General features: G+C 38.2%; 3 protein-coding genes across 5 annotated transcripts; all 3 read left to right on the top strand.

Moving 5' to 3' along the window:
- The first annotated feature begins 8,124 nt into the window (after positions 1-8,124).
- nfe2l3 (nfe2 like bZIP transcription factor 3) lies at positions 8,125-14,646 on the top strand. The gene is made up of 5 exons (XM_008331464.3): positions 8,125-9,012; positions 10,612-10,692; positions 11,277-11,390; positions 11,549-12,005; positions 12,088-14,646. Exons 1-5 carry the CDS (start codon positions 8,506-8,508, stop codon positions 12,864-12,866), a joined length of 1,938 nt encoding a protein of 645 aa, XP_008329686.1. The 5' UTR covers positions 8,125-8,505; the 3' UTR covers positions 12,867-14,646.
- A 605-nt stretch (positions 14,647-15,251) lies between these two features.
- cbx3a (chromobox homolog 3a (HP1 gamma homolog, Drosophila)) lies at positions 15,252-17,870 on the top strand. 3 transcript variants are annotated; one of them, XM_025065315.1, is made up of 6 exons: positions 15,265-15,387; positions 15,505-15,534; positions 16,417-16,561; positions 16,753-16,906; positions 17,134-17,228; positions 17,342-17,870. In XM_025065315.1, exons 2-6 carry the CDS (start codon positions 15,519-15,521, stop codon positions 17,448-17,450), a joined length of 519 nt encoding a protein of 172 aa, XP_024921083.1. In that variant the 5' UTR covers positions 15,265-15,387; positions 15,505-15,518; the 3' UTR covers positions 17,451-17,870. The 3 variants fall into 3 exon arrangements, with proteins under 3 accessions (XP_024921084.1, XP_024921083.1, XP_008329707.1); XM_025065316.1 differs by lacking the exon at positions 15,505-15,534 and having other exon boundaries at positions 15,252-15,387; XM_008331485.3 differs by having other exon boundaries at positions 15,280-15,534.
- A 2,189-nt stretch (positions 17,871-20,059) lies between these two features.
- On the top strand, positions 20,060-23,970 carry snx10a (sorting nexin 10a). The gene is made up of 7 exons (XM_008331461.3): positions 20,060-20,263; positions 22,040-22,090; positions 22,181-22,267; positions 22,353-22,453; positions 22,953-23,051; positions 23,195-23,389; positions 23,458-23,970. The coding sequence occupies exons 2-7, from the start codon at positions 22,058-22,060 to the stop codon at positions 23,516-23,518; spliced, it is 576 nt and encodes a 191-aa protein (XP_008329683.1). The 5' UTR covers positions 20,060-20,263; positions 22,040-22,057; the 3' UTR covers positions 23,519-23,970.
- Positions 23,971-24,297: the final 327 nt, after the last annotated feature.

Below are 24,297 nucleotides of genomic sequence, written 5' to 3'. Positions count from 1 at the left end.
AATTTTCCGAGCAGCCTGATTGGCTGTGTCAGTGGGGGAACTCGGGCTATTACATTAAACAGATATTATTTTAAACCATATGGGATGTTGTTGTTCCTGTTCATTTATCCATTTCAGCCTAACTAATGAGATTTGTCTGCGGCTTACACAATCACAGCTCTGATAGAATCAGCCAAACTCCTCTCAGCCACTCTACCTCCCACAGGTCCCAGGATCCCGTGGACATAGACCAGAGGCCTCATAAGTGCTCCCACTCCTGCCTTTCTCTCTGGGGCCTCAGGTTACCCCTCCAACCCTCTCTGGTTCCAGCGGCCCCTGCAGAAACCTCCTCCCACCCTACATCAATTACAGCCTATCCCCTGTAGCGCTGACCCCCCTCCTTCTGTGACCCCGGGGTTACAGAGTCAGGGAGGTCAGAGGTCGCTCTCCCCACTGCTACCCCAGGCATCTCTCAGAAGTTTCCGGCCTTGTGTCTGAGACCCTGCACCCACACCGCCCTAAAGCAGCAGAGGGGGACACAGGGTTCCCTCTCCTGGTTTTAGGTGACAATGGCCTGTCGCTGTGAGCCCTGTCTGGCAAACTAATTTGTATTTTTTCTTTCCCTGGGAATCTTTGTGATATACAGCTCTCCTTCAGTGACTGTGTGAGTTTATAGACCTACTCCACATTTAATGCTGTTAATCTGCCACTTAGCTTAGCATTTCATTTAAAACTACAGGCTTCCACGCCTGGACGTTGTTGAGATGTTTTGCTTATTTCACACTAGGGCCAGTTGTTCCATACCATGTTGAAGCACAAATGCCCTCCCCCCTCCTGTCCCCCGATGAGGGGTCAAAATTGTTCTCAGTTTTATGCCTTGAATTTAGATTAAAGTTCCTCCTTCCTCAAATCATCTAAGAACTTTACAGATGCTACACAGGGCGCCACATGGCCTGGTATTTAAAAGGCTGGGCTTGTGATTATATTATTGATGGTTCAATTTCCAGCTCCTGCACAGCTGTGGTGTGTTGAGCAAGCACCAATAAAAAAATGATATAAATTGTATAGGGGTGAGTCTGTCGTCAAGAAAATTGCAGCACAAGCACTTTAAAAGAATATTCAAAGTCCATTTCAAGGTTTTGCAGCGCCTTACAGCTGGAGCCTGAAAGACTACAGTAGTAAAGAGGCACGGAGAGGTGAAGCCACGTCTGGTCTGAGCAGTTTGATCTATTGAACACACTGTGGCCTTCACAATAGGCATATCATAGAACAGTGTTCATTCAAATATTTTAGTATTTTGTTAAAATTAATTTCATTTTTATCGAGTTTTTGTAAAGGAAATGTTTAATCAATTTTTATAAACTTTACATTGAAGTTCAGGGCGTTCCAGCCTATAGAACTTGTCGATATAAATGAAAAACAAAATTATGGAAAAGATGTGATTGGGTTATTATCCTGAAAGAGTGCATTTTCAACAACTGGACTTTTTGACGCTTGGCTGAACAAAAAAACATTGACCGCTGGAGATTCAACTACCTTTGGATAGATACGACTAAATCATTTCAGACAGTGGGGAATGAGAAGATTCATCACCCCTGTTAGGGAGAGATAAAAAGCCTTACAACTTCAATTCACCTCCAACCTATTTAAATGTATTATTAATTTTACCAAAGACTTTAAAGATTGGGTTCTGCAACTCCTCATGAAATCAATTCCATTAATTCAGCTGTAAATCTTGCAGCAGACGGCCAACAGAGCGAAGAGCTAACAAAGAGTGAACCTGCTTAAACAGGAGGTCGATGACTCAGGTTGCTTTGTTGACCACAGAGTTTTGACGTGGAACTCGGCCTCGTTGAGCAGAACTGTATTTCTGTCATAGTAGCCAGACCCCACAGTGTCAATACCAGACACATTATCTCTAATGGGAGAGTCTGGGGGTGGAAGGAAGAGGAGACAGGGGAGGAAAGGGGGAGAGAGAAAGGGAGAGATTAGAGAGACGGTATCTCTATTGATTAACTGGAAGAGGACCTCCACTCCACACACCCTGTCCAGACATATAGGGTAATAAGGACCACTCTTCTGCTCTGCCACCTCCCCCATCTCTTCTCCTCTCTCCTCTCCTTTTTCCCTCACCCCAGCTAGAAAGCCTTTTAATCAGCCCCCGTGGGAAAACATGGATATGATATGGGAGAAACAGAGGGGAAGAAAGAGGGAGAATAGGGAGACAGGGTGAGAAGAGTCCATTAGTGAAGTAGACACAATAGCTACAGGAACAGAGTGGACATGGGGCGGTTTCCTCGGGGCATAGAAAAATGGCAGGAGCAATGATAAGGCTGAAAATACACACACTCACATACACATGCAGACAGTATGGGGGGAAATGTGATTAGAAATGTTGGTTGTTTTCTGTATACTGTAGTTTCAACGTGTTTTTAACAAAGAATTGAATCTGTGCAAACACATCATTTATGATCACACCATATGTTTCTCTATCTACATTTGGTGAATGTTTTAGTATTCTCCAGGATTCTCTTTCTACTGATGTGGGGTTTCCTCAGGATTATGTCCAGGGTTTATGGCCAATCTAGTCTAGTATCACAACTTAAAATATCCTAATTTTGGAAGCAAACATTATGACTGAAACACAGCATTGCCTTAGCTTGATACTTTTTACACTTCTACACTGAAGATAGTGTTCTTTGGTTTTTCTTTATTCTTTCAAATACAAGCAACATCTGTCTGCAAAGAATCCTTGTTTTCCTTCTTATCTGACTTCATAATAAGCTTTAAATATTATTATTATTTTCCCCCTGGGTGTCTTAACAAAACTGGCCTTTTCCTTGGTCAGCAACCTTCCAGCCCATGCCTGTGCACAGCCATATTACTGTTGGCCCTTCAATGTCAGACTGATTTTTGTCATTCACTTCAGTCTTGGTAGTTAATCTTGTGTGTTACGAACTGACAGATGTAAAAAAAAAATTCTCCTGCACTGTGTGGAGCTTGTTCTTGGTAATGCTATTTAGTCATCAACACTGTTGCAAATTCACAGTCCACGTCTGGGTTAATATAGTTCCAAAGTTACCCAGTCACATCATAAAGGGCTGTTTTTTCTGCTTGGACCGGGGGCATTTTAACTCTGTTTATGTAGGGTCTTTCTGTTTTCTTTTCCAAGAAGAAGGCTGCCAATCTCAGCAAGCCAGACCAACTTTATCAAGGCAGCCATCTCAGACTCTGACATCAAATCCATGACTGCTTCTCATGCTGAAAAAAAATAAAATCTGTCAACGCCTCGCTCTCTTTCTGACTCTTACTATCCCACTGAGGGCCTTCCTTAGTCTTTGGATTTAAAGAGATGGTGAAAGACACGAAATAGAGCGGGAAGATAGTGAGGCTCAAGAACAATTGTAAAATGTGTTGCTTGTTTAATAGGACTTTGGTATTTATAAACTTAAACTTAAAGAGTCAGATGGCACTGATCATGTTTATGTCTCTATGCAAACACTGTGGTGATGAAATATTTCAATGAGGAATCCTCCAATTCAATTGAGTACTGAATGGGAGCCATGAGAATAGTTTTTAAGTCATATAATTTAGACAACAACGCCGTCTTGTGGCCAAAGCTGATTTAACTACTAATAATAGCAAATACTGCAACTAATACTAGTAGCAAAAAAAAAAAAAAGACATTTCAACCAGACACAGAAAAATAAACGTCGATGCAGATCATTTTACATGACGAGGTGGGTAATAAAAACATCAATCTTTGATACTGTTAAAGAAAACATTAAACATAAAGCAGTATGTGTCCCGCACACCAGTGGGATACAAAATAGAGAGTCTATTGGAACTTGAAACAAAATTTGTACAGAAAAAGTGGATAAAACTGAAACCACTAAAGAGTGCTGTATTGTTTCATTACAACTCAATTCTCTGAGAACAAGTCTGAAGTAAAAATTAGTTCCAGATGCCTCCACTGCGGGGCGCCACGGAGTCTGCCAGAGCTTAGGTCGTAATTCTTCTTTTTAGTCGAGGTTTGAGTGTCAGCGATTGGTCAAGGGCGGTTTCATAAACTGTAGCTTTCAGCCAATGGGTACGCAGAAATGAGGTTCCTGCCTGTAATTGGTTCAACACCGCTGTCAATCAAGCAATTCTGGCTACAGGAGGCAGAAAGTCGCCAGTCTGTTGTTTTGCTCTCTGGAGGACAGAGCTCCGCTGCTACTAATGCTGCCGACTGTGTACTATGTGTATCTCACACACACACACACACGCACGCACACACACAAACAGGTCACATACACATATATACACATACACATACATATCTATAAACTCTCCATTAAATAAACCCTGATTATCACACAATAAACGTTTTATACCAAAATAATTTATGTGTAATTTAATGTCCATTTATTTATGAAATGTATAACATTTTTTTATAAAACAAAAAAGTAATCTGTCAACTTATCACCAGTGCAACAAACCAAAAAAATACAGCTAAAATTTACAATTAAAAAATTAACTAAATAACTACCTAACTACCTAATACCAAAGAATAAACTAAAGTCTTAAGGAAAAGCAATTAACACAGTTGTAATATATTTTAAAAATAGTTAATTAAATGCTTTTTTAATTATTTAAATCAGATATGTTTTGAATGGAAATAGAAAATAAATATAGCAATATATAAATAAGTCTGTGCTATAATTAAAAAATGAAAATAACTGGTATTAGATTTTCAATATTTTTTTCTGTTTGCATTTAAACACAAAATGTAAAACTGTGTTTGTAAAATGTATTATAGGTTAAATATATACTTTAAATTTAACAATGGTTTTATTCACATTAATGATACTATTCTGTTGGAAAGATTTTATTAATATTGATTGACACTGCTCAACTATTTTATTGTATGTAATTCCTAAATCAATTTAAAAAATGAAATATTTAAAATTATTTATAATAATTTAAAACAAAACATTTACTTAAAAACGGTTCATTAAAAACATACCAATACATGTTTAGGACAACATTTATGTTCACTGTTAATATAAACATTATACTTATTTTTTAAAACCTTCCAAGAAACGGACTTTTACTCAATAATTTTGACTTAATTTAACTTAATTTCAAGGTACAACAATTTGATTTAAACTCAATTTAAAAACGCATTATTTGTTTGTAAAAGGAAGAGAAAACTAACAATCAGTCAAGTTACCTCGAGTTCTCTTCTGATATCCCATAATCCCATGCGCGGTATACGCATGCGTAGTATTCGACTGCAAATTGACCAATCAGCGTCGTCGTAAGAGGAGAATGTGGCTGTGATTTAAGAGCTCTCCCCTCAATAAATCTGTCACAACTTCACAGAGTTGATTTAAACGTGTTTCACGTCGTTATGAAAATACTTGTGGATTAATCAAGTGACAAAATGCGTTGGCGTCACATCAATTGGAACAGATTACGGTTCTTTGTCACAGCTTTGATAACGCGATATTTTTTAAATTATTTTTAATTTTCATTTCATCCAGCAAGTGGAAGCAAAGCAAAGGATGGGGCGGAGCGACCGCAGGACTGTTAGTCGTCAATGTTGTGACCCTCAAACACAGTCAACAGTTGTAACGGGGAGGTTTTATTTTTAAAGATGATTATCGTGTGTGGATGTGGCTGCTTTTAGTGGTGTTGATGGCAGTGTTTGTGTTTCTCTGGATAAGATGTGGTGCAGTCAGATGAGTCGTTCGGTTGCAGGAGTGGGGTTCTGTCTTTGGTCTGCTCTAATGGAGTGAAGGTCATAGACCTAGGAGGATGTACCCTCGCCAAGGGCACAAACATGATGAAGAATGATTTCTCAACATAAGGTTTAGAAGGACTGTCGTTGACACTTTTACACTACAATCCAAACTGGTCATGAAATGGAGCTTTAATTTCAATTGCAGGGTGAAATATTGCATTGTCTTGTTTATTATATCAACATTTTCCAAACTTTTTTTTAAAGTAGGGCTATTATAAGACCCCACTGTTAAGACTGAACTAAAGAAAAGTCAATCTGGAAGAGGTCAACCACTGTTCTGAATTGTGCACTTGGCTGACGCTCTTGTCTATTAACCTGGTTAAGCTGCTCTGACATTAGCCAATAGTTTAGTAATTGTTCAGCCAACTAATCAATTTGTCTTCCCTTGCTTTTCTCAAGTGAAGTTTTAACAACTTTTTCCATGTTTCTTGCCATCAAGTTATTTTTATTATTATTATGACTTGGGTTTAATTTTATAATATCCAGATTTTGGACTAGTTTACTATGATTTGTGTTTTTGATATATAAGTTACTCAATCTTTTTCAGTGTTAAATATTACATATACTTATCAAACAATTCTCAAAACTTTATAGAGGTCCAGGCTGTTCAGACCTTCATGACCATCTTGGAGGTGGTTAACATGCTGTTGCATCCTTACTTATGTTAAATTGTTGTTTATCTGTGCTTGTGATAGGAAGGTAAACCGGTTACGGAATCTGCTGAATGTTGAAATTGGCTCGAGCTTCCTTGGCAACACAGAAAAAGAATTAACATACAGAGTTGATGTAAGGCAAAAAAGTAAAATATGAGATCCACACATAGGCTAAAAGGGGTTATTTTATGTTTTTTGTCCATTCTAGATTAACTACCAAAATTAAGGCAAGTGTTTCTGTAGGCAAAGTGTGTTTGTATCAGCAGTGTGAAAACTGTTGGATAACGCTCAATATTGTTGTTATCCAAATTTAACAACAGGGGTCGCAGTTGAGCGACGTAGGCACTACAAATACTTTGCTATTGATTGCTATAATTTAGACTTAAAGGTTTTATTCAATGTTTTATTCAGCAATTTTGCTGACAGTTTTTTAACTTGCAAAACTTTTGCTGGTCACTTTTACAGTGTGTTGTTTCTAATAAGAACACGTTTTTTTACTTTTATAATAAAAGGGTGTTTTTAAAAAAGACATGAAGAGTTTTTGTTTAATGTTCTTTTCACCTCTTAGTCTTGCAGTCAAGTCTGGTCTTTTTCCACATCTCAAGGCTGTAAGGAACACCTAAGTAAACTTGTAGACCTTGAATAGGTCGATATCAGTAGAAGTCTGGCCAAGCAAACACATGCATGACATAAAATAATCCCTGTGACTGTCATTCAATAGTTCGTTGTTAAGACTTTATAAAAAAAACCCGAGATATTGAATTATATTTGGTTGTTCTCAGCAAATGTATAAAGTGATTAGAGATTCATTTCTAAAACACAATTTTAGGTTTAATGAATGGACATTAAAGAAATCAATCGATACTCCAACAGGTTGCCTCAAGGTCAAAGATAAGATGACCTTTTGAAAGTGTGTTGTTGATATATTGTTTCTTTATAATCCCTAGGCACCTAAACCTCAAAATAAAAACATTTATACTTAGCCAAAGTTTTAGTGTTAGTTAGTTAGTTAGTTAGTTAGTTAGTTATTTTCAGGTCGATTCTTCAAGACCTATATTCCCCATTGATATCAGATGTTGCAATACTACATCTCCTAGCAATACCTGTTCTTAATTATTTAGCCATATGAAAGAATCAACATAAAAAACTACAAAACACCAGAGATAAGTCATTTTAGCAAGCTTAAAGTTGATGTTTAGTTCTAATTTATTCTTAAATAAAATTGAGTAAAGTACATTAATAGTTATTTTACCGTCTGTGTTTCTTTTAGAAGGATTTCTGAACAATTCTGGAAAGAAAGAAAGTTCGTAATTTACAGGTTTAACAAGTACAACCTGCACTTCGTAAACTTACCACTAGGTGTTCATTCTCAGATATTCATGTTTGCTAAGACTAGAGACAAATGCAGGTCAATAGCACATTGCTAAGATCACAGCTATGTATTACATGAAACCATATTAAAAACTCAACACTCCCTAAAGAAAAGACGGTCCCTAATGTGTATTTTATACCGTTTAATGCGCATTGTAGCAGATATAAAGTCATTTTCTGGATTTATTTACTGGAATTATGTTATGTGGCGTAAATAGGGCGGAGATTCGTTCACGTAACAGCCTTGCTTCGCGTTCATTTGTCATTCTTTTCTCTGACAGACTCTTTGTCCAATCACATTACAATGCGGTGAACGTTATGGTCCAATCTGTATGAGCTATGCAAATCTGAAACGAAGTTTCTCCCAGTAGCAGTAAAGTAGGTGACAGCAATTTAGTTTTTCGGTTTCACTTTAAATTCTTTTTTATTTAAAAAACGGGCAGTTTTTTATTGCAACCACGCAGAGATAATTATTTCGTAGTCATAAGGCAGTAAATTAATAGGCATTTGCTATGTTTGAACTGAGAGGTTTCCGCTAACGGCTGATTAAAGCTAAGTGCTAATAGCTAGTCTGAGCATTTCGCCGGTTCCTCTCTTTGTCTGACAGGGGAAGGCGTGCTCTTTTGTTAGGCTTTTCCCTTTGTCCGGCTGGGAAAGGGAACTGTAGGGTCAGTATTTTGCAATTATCCGTTATTCTAAAATCATTTTTGAAAAATGCTAAAAGCGAAAAAATATTTGAAAGAAGGCCTGATTCAGTTGACGATCTTGCTGAGTTTGATAGGAGTTCGCGTGGATCTGGACAGCTACTTGAGCGGCTACTATTCGCCCTTAATTGAGATTAATTTAGGTCCAAGCTCAGCTTACACTCAGACTCCATTTCATAATTTAAGAGAAACTCTCGATGGATACAGTGTGCATCCCAAATGTCCGGAGTTAGATCATTTCTTTGCAAGCCGACGGTTGTTAGAGGAAGTAAGAACCCTCGGCTCACCACGATTCCACACAAGCCTGAACGCATGGCTGGTCCACCAAGTGTCTCCTACTGACAAGACTGGCAGTGGACCGTCATCCAACAGTAGCAGCAGCAGCAGCAACATCGGCAATGGTCCAGCGTTGCAAGGCTCAGAGGATGACCGTGAGCACCTGCCTGATGCTGACCAAGCAACCCCCGAAGCAGAACATGGGCCTTGTAGCACTGGAGCATGTGCCTTTCCTAAAGAGGCAAGTTTGTGTTTGTGGAATTAAACATGAAGTTGGCTTTGACATGAAACGATATGCTAAATGAAGAAAATGCTGTCTGTGCTGGGGGGAAATCAAGATATATAACTCCCTCATAGAACTCGTGAGCTAATGTTATCACTAGCTAACAAGCCCATGTTACACAATGATATGCCTGTGTACAACAAGAAACATAGGCTGCCAAATTTCCTTGTGCACCAAGGTTAGTGAGATAACACATGAAATACATTCACTTTCACATTAGTATTTGTTTGTATGGTAGGTGTCACAGCTGTCTTCTGCACCTGTCCCACATCACCATGGATTCTGTCACACAAAGACCTTAGTGGAACTCTCTTATAGGTCCAGATTTAGGTCAGATTACATAATGTTCCCTTTTATGGGCATGAATGAAAATATTTTAAAGGTGATTTTATTAGTTTATTCTCACTTCAACAGAGGCTAATAGTGGTGTTCTACCACAAAATGAATCATAACCTCTGAAGTATGCCTTTAATTGGAAAACATCTTTGCTTTAGCCTGTGATCATGCTCCTGTTTACTTCTTTTGTTGCTGTCCTCAGTACATAAAACTAAGAAGTTAGTGCCACACTTCTGGAGAATGTAACATTTAAAACAATTCGAAATAAACTTAAATATACTACATTTAAAAATAGATAGAAATTGAGCATCTATCCACATCTTACAGTTAAATCACTTTTCTTTTTTCACAAAAGTTTTCACAAACACTGTGTCAGCTCCCTCTTTAATAATATGAGAGGTTTAACATTCATTTTAAGTAACATCTGAGGAGTCACCAGCAGCTCTTCAGATGCACCAGAGCTTTGGATTCAATTTCCCCAGTAATCCAGTTTTTCTGCCTTAGGGGTACAAACAGCTGCTTGGTGGCAGTTGTTCTAGTCAATTGTGCAACTGTATCTCCTTTCTCAACTGCCAGCTGTGAGTCTGGAGAGGTGGAGAAGAAAGGTCCACACCCTATTTCTTTACACAAAAGCACCGGTCCACACTTGCATGCTGCCTCCACATACAGTTCTTATTCACACCGATATTGCAATGTTGACAAACTTTACAACTTTGGTTCTATGACCTTTCGTTTGTAAAAAAAAAAAAAAAAGAACTTTCATCGTCTAAAGGATATATTGTGGGATTTGATTTCACAATAGAAAGGCTGCAGTTGTTTGACAGTGTAAAAAATCAATAATTCTCTCCATTTAGAGCGGACAAGCGGCTACAGTAAGAGATGAACAAGCTCAGACAGGGTCTGGACAAAATGTTCCAATATGGTGTTTTTGCCACAAGCATTTACAATAAACAAGAATGAGTCTTTTTTTCGCATTTTCGGTTTTCTTTTTGTTGTATCAGAAATATATCACCAGATTTAGAATCATTATATAATAGAATATAATTAGCTTTACTGTTTTAATGCAACATTCTGTAATTAAAACTTTTCTAAATTCTATTAATTATTATTTTTGGTACTGAATTAGGGTTACAATGACCTCCAATGTTTTAGTTTGTCTGACTGAACTGGATCCTTTCATTCTGCTATGGCCTAATTCAATCCTTTTTCTGTTGCTTCCAGGAAAACGATGTTCAAATCAAAGAGGAGGAAGAGCCTGCTCCAGTTACCCAGCTAGCTCACAGTTCCACACTGGAACAAGAGGTAAAAATCCTATTGCTGCTTTTAGAAGACACTTTCCATTAATGTACACCACTTAACTACCATGTGTTGAAGGAAAAGTACCCATACAGACTGTTGGAAGTGTGTCATGCTTAAGTCTTAAATGGTATTTGAGAAAGTTCAATATCACATGACTTCACTGCATGTTTCTACTCCCAGGGCAAATATAGTCAGTCAGAACTGAAGAAGCCACTTGGATAAGAGGTGAAACGTCTTAAAAAAAACCCTACTTTGTCCAGTTGCTTTCAGTGTAACTATTTTTTGCATTGTAATTACTGTTACTACATCTACTCTGGGATAAAAAAAAAAACATCATTCAATAAAATCATTACATGGATCAAAATTTTTAATGCTCACCTTACAGCGTTTGATTTTTGCAACATGACCTTGCCACAGGACCCGTCATCAGAGATGGCCCACTTTAAAGAAAAAGAAAGCATAAACCAAATCTGCCAAAAAATTACATATGCCATGCTTGCCAGTGTATATTTTTTAAGATTCTGTAAAACCAATATTTTGTCACCTAAATCTACCGTTCTTGTGTGTGTGAATGTTATTTATTTCAGAGTCTGCTGGGAGGTGTCACTTCACTGTCGGACAGCGAAAGCCACCATCCTCCTACCTTTGATTTTGATCAGCACTGGAACAACTTGCTTTCTCTTTCAGTCACTGACCTTGATGTAAGTTTGGTGTTCCTGTTTATCTCAAGGGCAAAGGCCTAATGTTTGTAATAACATTTTTGATAACTAATGCCTCTCTGAGGCATGAACATTTGACAACACGGTGGTAGTGTCACTTTGTGGGCAAAAAAATAATCTACATTCTTTCTTTTGTGCAGGGTTTGGATTCTCTTGTTGAGGACAATGATATCACCACTGCCATCAGCCAGGATGTCAGTTTGCATGATGCCATGCTAACCACTGCTGGATCATTTGGTGTGACCTCAGGACAAGGTGGGGCCAGACATAACACCCAAGAAAGGAACCTCCTTAGTCTGGAGTCCTGCAGCTCCTCTCACTCAGATGTTTCACCAGGGATGGCCCTGGGCCTGGCTGCTCTCCCCTTTGCTTCAGTGTGTAATTTACCAGGAGATGAACCACCTCATAATGTACTGAGTGACTGTCTGGATGAAGCAGTGTTCGATCAGATCAATCAGCTAGGCTTAGAGGGTCTGGATAACATGGATATGCAGTTGATAAACCACCTCGAGAATGTTACTCCACAGGTCCTTGAAGACCTGGACTCAGATTCAGGACTCTCTCTGGAGAGCAGCTCTGGAGGTCCAGTCTCCCCAGGTTAGTCTATATCTAAGAAAAAAATACAAAACAAAAGTACATAAAACTTGAAGACATTAACACTTTGCACGTTCCCTCCAAGGTGTATCAGACATGTCGTCGTCGTCGTCATCTTCCAGCTCATACTATGAAGATGAAGGTGGTGCAACAGGTTACAGCAGTGATGCAGATGCACTCCCCTTAAAAGGCATTGCAGACTACACCTCCGAGTGGTCACCGTTAGATCATAGTGAAAGCATGTGGCACGACCACAGCTATTCGTCACATACTTTTTTCAACCAGCCTTCAGTTACACTTCTGCACAAAGGTATTAAAGAGGAGGCCCTCAGTGACATCGAAGAGTCAGGGTTGCATGGGCAGCAGATGAGCCGAGATGAGCTGCGTGCTCAAGCCATGTACATCCCGTTCTCTGTCCTGCAGATTGTCAACATGCCCGTGGAGGAGTTTCTCGAGATCCTGGATGGTCACGGCTTCTCTGCAGAACAGGTGACACTCCTCAGAGATATACGCAGGCGCGGTAAAAACAAGTTGGCAGCTCAGAACTGCCGCAAGCGCAAACTTGATGCTATCACCGGACTTCAGGAGGAAGTGGAAAGGCTGCAAGCTCAGAGGAACAAGATGATGCGGGAGAAGCAGCTCACAGCCAAGACGATGTGTGCTGTGGGTCATCAGATCAAGCAGCTGACCAGAGACATTCTTGCCCGTATGAGGGATGATTCGGGGCAGCCCCTGAACCCAGAAAGAGTCACCCTGCAGTGCGGGGCTAATGGTAGGGTAGTTGTTCAGCCTTTGCGGCGACCCAGTGTCTCAACATCATCTGGCAACAAAACGGACAAGAGGAAGAAGGAGAAAAAACAGTGACACTCTGGTCACCAAAGTAGACTTGAATTTCTAGGGTTTTTGGACGTTGATGAACTTATTTGCCAGACTGATTTTGGGATCTCCTTTCATAAAGGTGTTTGAACTCTCTGCTTTCGGGACACTTACTGGGCAAATGTTGCAAAAAAAAAAAACTCTGTAAATAAAATATCTCATGGGAAACTGTAGCTCACACACTGGATGTATTCCATTTGTTAAAAATGGTCAAGTCACAAAAGCCAATTTATGGGAACAGCTATTCTGCTGTTGAAAATGTCAGTCTCTCAATGCCAACAATCTCCAAAGTCATTCGGTGGAGCAGGTCGTACACAGCGCCAATCAACATACAATTCAGAGATAACATTTGATTTAACTGCTTTGAGTACAGACAGGAGCTCAAACAAGCATATTGACATCCAAAAGTCAGCCCTGAAAAAACCTTGTTCTCTGCACAAACATTCAGTAGACTTTCATATTAGTCCTTGTCAGGAGGACAATAAAATGTATCAACCCCTTTTTTTTTTAAACGTATTTGTTTTTAATTTGTGGAATTATTTCTTACTTAGACCACCAAATAATTTAAAATACAACTGTTTGTCTGTGCTATGACTTCAGAGTCTGATGTTTTACCAAGTGCTTACAACATCCTCTAAAGGATTTCTAGATCAACACTGACAGTGGATGCGGTCAAATGCTTTGTACAGAGGACATTTTTTGATTTAGTTTCTAGAATTTCATGAGTTTTTGTGAACTTTATAATGTTCAGACCCCAACCCAATGATGAATTATGCATTTGGCTTTTTCTAAACATAATAATTCACCACTCAGCTGTTGTTATCCAACATGCTCAACATTGAACAGAGAGAGAGAGATCTAAAAACATGATTCTATTTGTTTTCATTTAACTTGGGCTCTTGGCATATTAAGTTCATAATAAAGCATGTTGACATTAAATTTCTAAGATTCTGAAGCGCTTATATACATAACTATTCTGTCAATGGCAGTATCTTTTTCTCATAATGGAAATGTTTTGTTTTTCCAAAGCTTAAAGCAATTTGCTCTGAGCTTAGACCTTTTTTTGTTGTTGTTGGTTTTCTGTTTTTTACTAAAGTTATGAGCTAGTAGTGTTGAGCACGAATTGACCTAAGAGGTTAAAACAGGTGTTTTGGTTCAGTTGGATGACCTTTTGTTGAATTGACAATGGCCTTAATTTGCATTTGCTGTGTTTGGTTTAGTGTGTTTCTACATAAATAATAAAGGCAAATCATCATCACAGCTATGTTTTTAAGTGACAGACATATTATTTTAAATTCAACAATGTATCATTAGGTTCAAACCCATGTATCTGTAAGTTATTTTCTACCTCAAGCCTTAGTTCAGATCAGGCTAATTGAAATGAACCCATTTCCTTGGTAATTCTTTTAAAAAAATGTCCAAAAGTAAATGGACCTAAACTAACCTAGTTTGACAAACAAAATACAATCAAATTACAAAATATAATACAATTTTGACCTGATGATGTAGTCGGTAGGAGCTGCCACAGCCCCACTGCCGTCACCACAGTGAGTGAAGTCCGTGAAGAAAGATCTGCATGAAGTAGACAGAAGTGTGAATTAATAAATATTCTCCTAAATACCTAATACCAAATTTGTATTAAAGTCCCAGGTTTGAAGAATGGATTACTTTTTTGTTTTTACTATTTCTCAAGAAATTTCTGATGTTTTACAGCCACTGTTGTTGTTTTGTGGTTTAAAAAATTAAATAAATGAAAAAGTAAACGGAATTCTGTTTTTTCCTGCTGCTGTTTCTTGGTGGACCTGCATACACTGTATCTCAGTCAATAGACACAATACATGATAAAAAATAAAAGTCTAATTTACAGCAGTTAGAACTGCAACTGCAATATTTAGTGCAGCAAAATAAATAACATTTGTGCACCTCATTACCCACAAGATAGCTTCAAAACTATTTTAAATAGGCAAATAAATTAAGAAGCTACAAAGTAAAAAGAAAATCATTGTCTTTGTCCCTTAATGACAGTAACCACAGAAATCCCCTGCATTAAAACATTTAAAATTAAACAAATTATTTTTTAAAGTAAATGCAAAAGTCAAATGATGCTTTAAATAAATTATTCTGAGCAAATTTGCATTGTAAATTGGTAAATTATAATTTAATGACACACTGAAATTGACTTAAATGGTTGCCTTTAAGTAATGTGTTATTTATAATATTTATAATGAACAAATAAATCATTGTAGTGGCATATTTCCTCAACAAACAAGTACTTATCACCTTTTACTAAAATCGAAAATAAAAATCTAAAATCATTACAGTTTACTAGCAAAACAATAGCCATACACTACGATTATATTGTACTGGACAGAACTGACATTTTCGTAGAAGTGCTACGCGTCGCCTTTCCCTTCTGGGCTTCCGTCATAGTCTCTTGATAACAGTGTGGGACTTTGGCGCTTCTCTTTTGGAGCTGCAAAGCACATATAACGAAGAGATTAACACAGGGGTAAGGAGGCGTCTGTAGAAGATTTGAGTTGATTTCTGCGTGAGATAGCAGTCATTCTTTGCGGTGCGTTACCTATCGCTAATCTGAACGTGTTTAACGCCATTCTGTCTTTGCTAGCGCGCGTGCTAATCATGCAAACTGCGAAGGGTAAGTTTATCGACCACTCAACAACACTCTACTTCGAGAACCTTTATTCTTCTATCCGCTGTAATTGTTAATTGTGTTAACGTGCTCGACTGTGTCATACACCGTGTTTGGTTTAACATTGTAAGCTTCTTATTGTAGAAACGTGTCTAAACTACCCAGAGGCCTGTATTCATCGAAATATTTGAATAGCGCTTTAAGTTCTGCACACATAAAATTATCCTGTTTACTTTTGCATGACTTCTCTGGTTGGAATGTTGTGCTATGGAGTGAGGAAGGGGATAAAGTCAAAAACGCATTTCTATTTCTTTATTATTTAGACTTTGGATGATTTTAGCTACATTTAGCATAGTGGCTAAATGCCAGCCTTAACTTTACCTAGTTTTTTGGAACAGGACTCTGCGGAAATAGAGCGGAAGTATGTAACCGGATGTAACCGTAAAGCAATGAAGGTCTCTGAAAAATAAGTCCGGCACCTTATATTTCACACCTATTAATATCAATAAAAATCTCAAGCCTTTATTAATTATCTGAATAACAAGTTAACTAACTGGAGACATGGACAAAACACTTTCCCAACTTTTTTTAGCCTGAATGCATGCTAGAAGTTATACTTTTCTTTAATTAGATGGGAACAGTAAATGACCATAGTCAGTTTATTAAAAAAATGTAATATAATGTCAATCTGTGTTTTGAAACTAAAAGTTACTTATATATAATGCAATTATTTTAACCAAACCAGGAAAATTAGAACCTTAAAACCGGTTATGCACATTTTAAGCACATAGGTTCCATATGACTACATTTTAAATTGACTCATAAACACATCTGCTCACTTGTGCTGACTGTCTTGATGTATTAATACATGAATTGTGTTTGTTTTAGATCACACCATGGGTAAAAAACAGAATAAGAAGGATGGACAGGATACACAGCAGGAACCAGAGGAGTTTGTTGTTGAGAAGGTTTTGGATCAGCGCATTTTCAATGGGAAAGTTGAATTCTTCCTGAAGTGGAAAGGATTCACAGAGTGAGTTGTCTGGGACTTCTGCTCCCCCTCCCACCTGATCTGGAAGTACTTCCCTGGTATGGGGTTGTGACTTGCTTTTAATCATGTTTTTGGTTGCATGCAATACTTAATTTTTATATAGCTGGTGATAAAGTTACACATTACGTCATTATTTACACGACATGTCCAAGTGACCAAAGTGGCTCTTGTAGGGCTGACAACACATGGGAGCCAGAGGAGAACCTGGACTGCCCTGAGTTGATCTCTGCATTTCTGGAAGCACAAAAGAATATAAAAGAGAAGCCTGCAACCGTAAAAAGGAAGTTGTCGGCAGATGAGCCAGAGTCGGAGGCAAAGAAAAAAGAAGTGAGTTCCTGTGTTGTGTTATGTGTTATGGATGATGGTTAGACACAATGTTAGTTGGTGGTGAGTTCAGGAGGCACCAAAAACATGCCACCTGGGCTAGCAGTATGTCAAGGGTTAAACGAAGAGGACACAGCCTGTCCTCTTTGTGCGCCTGAGAAATAAAGCTGGTCATGGATCACTGCTCTTTCTTTGTGTTCATGTTCATGTTATGTTGTCTTCAACTGCAGGCTGAAAAACCTCGTGGATTTGCGAGAAACCTAGATCCAGAAAGGATCATCGGCGCCACAGACAGTAGTGGGGAGTTGATGTTTTTAATGAAATGGTGAGCACAGATGGAACAATATGCATATATATTTTTTTGTTTTTGCTTTAATGCTTTGTCCTGTCGTGGGTTGTCCCTCACACGTGTTCTTTATGCACATTTTTGCTCCACAGGAAAAACTCTGATGAAGCAGATTTGGTCCCATCCCGTGAGGCCAACGTCCGCTGCCCTCAGGTGGTCATTTCGTTTTACGAGGAGAGGTTAACATGGCTCAGAAGATGAATCTTAGTACTTCTTTTTCTATCCCTCCTCCCACAGTCCTTTGCACCTCATGTGCCCTCGTCCTCAGGACTGATGTTAGTTCTCAACCTTTTGTAGTTTTAGCTTTTTTGTTATTTTTCAAGATGTCAGATGGTGTGAAATACACTGCAGTTGTGAAGAGCCATAATGTAACTACATCTGAACTCGTTGTGAGTACATAGGTGATGGTGTGGCATTAATTCAGGTTTTCCCCACTGTTGTTGATTTCATGTGTTAAAGGGCAGTTTAGAAGCCACATCATCACTGTCCATGTACGCAGGGCAGATTTTCTTTACATGTGGCTGCTTTGCTTGGTTAAATCACTTGTTTGTTTTCAAAAGTGAACTTTGTATACGTTGTAAATATTACTTTAAGTCCAAATAAAGGTTTTATGTGACCAAATTCCACAGTGTAATTGTAATGATTTTTGGCTTTCGAGAAACTTAAAAAGCATCTTCCTTTCCTTTTTACAGCAATGTAAAAAATAAATCATTTTGAAGTTTGAAGTTTTGAAGTTTTTTTTTTTCAGTAAGCTGTCTGTGATTAATTATTTATCCACTGCATAAAGACTTTTGAAGGACATTTTTTATATAATTTTTATATAATTTTGGAACATTACTACCCTGAATTTGTTTTATAATTATATAATTATAAATTCAGGATCAGAAATTAGGTTCTTTTGGGGTTTTTCCATTGGGACCTTACAGGGGTTGTGGTAATTATAAGTACAAATTGGTGGGTGTTATAAAATATAGAAACAGTCAAATATGGCCTCACACAAACATGGAAATAGTAAAATAAAATGTATTCACATTCTACATACAGCAGGGGTCACCAACGTGGTGTCCGCAAACTCTTCGTATTACTGAGTGCCCTTGAAGTCACTCTTTCAAAAAGGTCAGTGACCCCTGACATGCAGTCTGAGACCTTAAAGTCCAGGAATGTCTTGATTAAATCAAAGTGTCCTGGACTGAAATTCTTGTCACTGTATGCAAATCGTCTCAATAACTGTAAGCAAAAGTCCATACTTCTTCAACCACCAAGGTATCTACAGTCACAAGAGTTCAACAGCTGTCAACTTTGTTTTGAAAGGACATTTTGACAGGTATTTCCTGGAACGAACGCCATTGCAACATCCACAGATGTAGAAGATGCTCTGTCTAACCCTAACCCAGTATGAAGATATGGATATGAAGATGAAGATATCCAAGAAGAGAGTAAAACCAAGTCTCCTTTCTATATGTGAGGTTAGCTGTTTTTCTGAAAGCATCTCAAGGTAACATGAGCATTGAAAATAAGCCAATTCATAACTTATATATAATAATAACCAAAAAAACACTCAAAGCTGGTCCTTATTATCTAAAAGTGATGTATTTAAAATTATATAAAGTAAAAAATGTTCCAGATATAGTTAAAAAGTTGTGTTACCAAGCATGGTAAGATGCAAACTGCGGTAAACAATAAATAATAAAACAAGTTAAAAGCCAATTAAGTATAACACTAACAAACAGCTAGTTAGAAGGGGATAACACAGTTTAAGGATAAAACATGGTTAAAATGGGAAAATTAATGTTTTCTACACAGCAGGTATATATATTTTATTTTAACTGTGGACAACCAACAACTGAACTGAACTAGTGACCAGTTTGGTGTGGAAAACTAGTTATATTTAAAAAAAAAAAACCCTGGCTGTGACTGGAAGAGCTTGTATGACTTTTTGGTTGTCAGTGAAAGTGTTCAGTGGAATTCTATCTCAGAGATAACCTAAGAGAAATCGGTGATATTTATCAGCAAAATAGTTGATAAAAAACATTCCTCACATTAAAGTCAACAAGCTCAGGTAGTGTTTGACTCACACATTAATGTTTTTGTCAACAAGTGTGGAAACTTGATCCGTGATAAATAGTCCTTTGTATTCAAATGAGCAGACCTTCGCTCTCCTCTATATATCACTTGGTGTTTTCACCTTCACAACACTGCAGCCCCTCGGCTGAACAACATCCCAGTGGTGTCTTGAAACCTTACACCTTACAAAGGTAAGAAATCTTTGATATTATACATAAACCTGAATGGATTTATGAAAACACTCTTGTTTTGTACACAATTAAATAGGGTTTTGATGCTTAATTTAGTATTTTGTTTTGTTAATGTATTGGCTGCTAATAGTTAGTGTTGATTTTGTCCAGCTAATGGACATAGTTTGCTTTATTTGTGGCTCATTAATGGCACAAAAAGATTTGGTCAACTATTGATTTACTTTTGTCCTGCTGTTTTGCATAATAACGGGTTATTTAATAACATTTGCCATTTCTGGTCCATATTAAATTTATATTTCAGATAATAATTATTATAATATGTATGTATATTTGTATATATGTATGTATATTTTGTATTTACTGATACCCATTTTAAAATTGTGTTATAATGTTTTATAATTGAGGTTTCCGCAACGCTTCTGGTGAGTCACGTGCCTCGGAGCGCACAAGAGATCTCATTTAAACTGATTGGTTTCAGGTGCGTAGATTGGCTGAATGCACCACGTTTCCGTCAGCCCCAGTCTCGGCCATTGTGTGATTGTTGGTATTTTTTTTTTTTTTTTTTTTTTTTTTTTTTTTTTTTTATTTTTTTTTTTACTTTGACTTTGTTTTATTGCCCGGGGCAAAAAGAAAAGAAAAGAAAAGAGTATCGAAGAACTTGGAGGCGGAGCAGTTGTGGCAATAACCGTGTTTGTTAGTATCAGCCGTTCAGTGCAGACAGAGCTCAGCGTCAGTCCACATCAGCGGACGGCAGAAAAGGTAGGCTCTCACCGCAGACTATAACGGTATACTGTCCGTGTTGTTTTATTTACCACTACTGCATTGTTTTTGTCAACCGAACCTTGTTTAAATGGTTGGGCTGTGCAGCGGAAGTATCTTTTCTAAGACAACGTGTCCAGCACCGCTATCACTAATCTCACCGTGGAAGTATTCAGTTAGCAGTTGGCAAAAACAGCTGCAAAAGTAAATGGCAACTATAATGTATATAAGGGTACTGTTGTGTTTTAATTAGTAGTTTTTCCCTCCTTCAAATATAATGTCAACCGTTGCACAACATTTGTAATAACTGTTCTTGTGGTATAAATATTTTTTTCAATAAAATATATATTTTTATATAAGATTTTTAAAAAGTTTTTTTTTAACTTTTATCCCGTACATTAGTGTCTAAATTTCAAAATAAAGGTACGGCTTTGTATACAAAACAAGTAAATGAAAACTCATTTAATTTGTGAAGGAAATCCTCATCGACAAATTAAAAGGAGCTGCACTTTGGTGTTTTATGGTAATTTTGAAGTTGGACAATTACATCCAGAAAAACCAGTGTCATTTTGTTCGACATGATTTAGTGCTGTAACTGTAACTGATTGTAATTTCAACACAGAGGACACACTGTAGAAATGGCTTTGTTGTGTAACACACACAGTTGGCGGACCATAATGCACCCCTGCCCCATAACTTGATCTTATCCAGTTGACCCACATGACCTCAGAAGTTTGGGTGGAACCCGTTTAGTTCTGGTTTCTCAGTACTGAGCACTGGTGACATAAAGGCAGTAATGCACTGGAACATCACGTCCCGAGGACACGTCATAGCTACGTGTGGTTTAATACATTGTGTGACTTCATGTGATTTGTGCAGATAATTGTTACTTTCCAGCAACTGTTTGTGTGTTTTTTTTAATGATGTCTTCCACCTCCTGGAGACATTGTCTCTTATGACACGAAGAATCAGATGACCCTTTAGACGTCCATGTCATAAGATTGCAGTGAATGAATGAGAGAGAGAGCTGCCTGTAGGAAGAGGTTGAACACTTTCTCCCCCGTTTGTGTGTTAGAGTTAAAAAAAAAAAGACCCAAAGAATTTCCTTGTTGCCAGCAGAATTCTCTTCCGTTGTTGCCCTTTTGTTCTCAGTAATGCTGCATCAGCACCAACTGTTTGTTCTGTTCAGTCCCCAAGTTTCCAACTCTGCCCAGGTCTCAATAATAATGTAAATGCACACTCAGGGGAAACCAAGTGTTTTCTCATTTGCCACTACAGGAAAATTCAATGAGACAAGAACACGGGTTTGTTATGTTTCGGGTTTAAAAAAATGATCCCGCCTCAGGTCTGACTTTGTTCTTCTTGAGTTAAATAACAGCCCAGGATTTGGAAACATGTTGCAGAAGAGACTATTAGGCTTTTGAGGGTTAAAAAAAAAGAGGAAAAAAAATGATTTTCTATAAAGTTATCTAACTCAGCTGTACTGTACTCTTCATGGAGGAAGCTTAATATTTCCATAATTATTTCAACCTCTCCGTCACCCTGTTAAGAGGTCATCTTCACGCCATTATTACTTTCTTTAAGAACTAATTTATTTCAGTCAAGAACAGTTGTAATGATTCATTAAAGAAAAAAAAAACCCTTTTGTCCTTGATTGTATGATCTAGTAGTTTCATACTGTACTCTGGAACATTAGCACTGTATCATCTGTGCAGTGACACTCGAGGCCTAACATACCATTTGATGACTACAGTTGTTTCTGTTTCTATGTTACAGGTGTGTTCTATATCCAGTATGGACAGCATATGTGAAAATCACACAAAAAACGTAAGTGTCCAAACACGACTCTTTCTGCTCCTCCTTTACTGACGGCCACGTGAAAATGTTGTCCTCATGACTTTGTTACAAATCTTGCAGGAGTTTATCAGCATTTGCGTTCAGGATCCCATGCTCCATAAAGAGGACATCTGGCACACATACGTGGACTATGAAATCTGTTTACACGTATGTTTTTATTGCTTTTTAGCTGAGAATCAATTGTTTGTGTTTTAGTTTTTTTGACGCTCACATATTGTTCATCCCTTTGCAGACCAATAGCATGTGCTTCAGAAAGAAGACTTCCTGCGTAAGGCGGCGGTACAGTGAATTTGTGTGGCTGCGCCACTGCCTGGGACAGAACGCCCTGATCATGTAAACCTTCAGTTCATACATCAGTATAATGTGATGATCACTTCAGAAGGTGTTGTCAGCTGAGGCAGTTTTATCAGGGTGATACGCTGTGATTTACTTTGGGATCAGAAACGTGACCGACAAAACATCATGTGTCCTACAGTATAGGCCAAAATGCTTTTATCATTTTCTATGCCTCTATTGGGGAAACGTGGGTATTGCACGGAAAAGGCAGAAGTATAATGATAATATAAATAAATTATATAATTTGGAAAAGTTTGGTGGGTCGGATTCAAAAGCTGAACGGGCTGCATCCAGCCCTCGGGCCTTGTATTAGGCACTAACCCATACCAGGTCACGTTTTACATACAGACAGATAGACTAGTGTGAGAAGCCTGGAGGGGGCTGATCAGTCTTCTTCCTGGTCTTCCAGGAAAGTCTGTACATTTAGTGAGAAGACATGAGAGCATTCCTCTGAAGTCATAGTCATTTCTTTCTGTTTTGTTGTTGTTTCCACCAGAGAGTTGCCAAAGTTGCCATCCTGGAATCCTTTTTTCAGTTTGAGAAATGTTGGACAAGTCTCACAGAGGATGGACGGTCTGCAAGAGTTTTTAGAAATGTGAGTTGCTTTCAAGCTGAAGCCATAAATTGGTGCATCAGGTGATTTGATGTCTACACCTTACACTACAGATGTAAGGGCCACACTCACAGTGTAGCCCTGTATTAACTCTTTTGTTGGGCCTTGTCTCCGTTCTTTTCCAGCGTCCTCCAGACACCGTTGTTACTGTCAGACAGTCGTCTCCACCTGTTCCTCCAGTCTGACCTCAACATCACAAAGATAGAGAAGTGTGCTCGTGGTAAGACGCGGTACACGGTGGCTGAAGCCATACAGAGGTCTAACTTGGATTATCACCACAGATTTGAGGACAAAGGTTCCTGTGACTCAGACTGTGAAAGGTAGGCGCTCTATATCTAACCTTTGACCTTAACCAGCAACAGGGAACTAACCTGTTGTCTCTCTGCAGTTCTTCATCATCAGGTCTGGGACTAAGTGTAGACACCAGTGTACCCTCTCCCTCGCTTTGACGCCTGACGAACACAGAGCTGTTCAGTCGTTTCCTTCCTCGCTGCACTACCTGAGCCCTGCGACTCTGCAGTTGTACTTTAATTATTGACATTGTGCTGATCATGCATGTATTTACCTTTTCTGTCCCCTTCTGTGGAGCCTATTGTTTCTTTCTTCTATTGGTTGACTTCCAAGAAGACACATTTCCCCTGAAGCTTTTGTTTTATTAATTTGGTCTCTTAAAGTCACACCATGGTCATGTGAATGTACTTGTGTATTTAAAATTGTTCAGTTGGTAAAAGAAAAAAAGTTTTAAAAATGTATAGCAATCATTGGTTGTAATGGTGATGTCTTAAAAATTCCTATCTATATTTTTATTAGCACTGTGGCTAGCAAGGGATGTTTGAATTGCAGGCAGTTTTTATGTATATTTTATGAAATGCTATTGAATGAATAAACTTTTTGAAGAAAACTCGGATTTTCCTGCTCTGTAACTGTTGAATTTTCAAAGACATCCCTGCACTTTGTTTTGCAGACCAATAGGGGGAGTAAAGGCATCACAGGATGCGTGAAAGCTCCTGAAAGCCCCGTTAGAGCGGGCTGACAGAGACGTACATGGTTCAGGTTTTATTAAAGTGATGTGATGCTGCACGTTAGCTGTAGCTGTGGCCTCAATTACACAAACTGAAAACCATCGCTTTATTGACCTTAATATACAATCGTACTGTTTTTGCATTCTAATAGTGGTGTTCTAATCAGTCATGTGCGGCCTTGTTTAGTCAACCCCTCCCCACCCCCC

The sequence above is a fragment of the Cynoglossus semilaevis genome, chromosome 18, assembly GCF_000523025.1.
Source record: "Cynoglossus semilaevis isolate Cse_v1.0 chromosome 18, Cse_v1.0, whole genome shotgun sequence".
Taxonomy (NCBI): domain Eukaryota; kingdom Metazoa; phylum Chordata; class Actinopteri; order Pleuronectiformes; family Cynoglossidae; genus Cynoglossus; species Cynoglossus semilaevis.
Note: the sequence above shows the minus strand (reverse complement) of the source record. Positions and strands in the feature narration are given on the sequence as shown.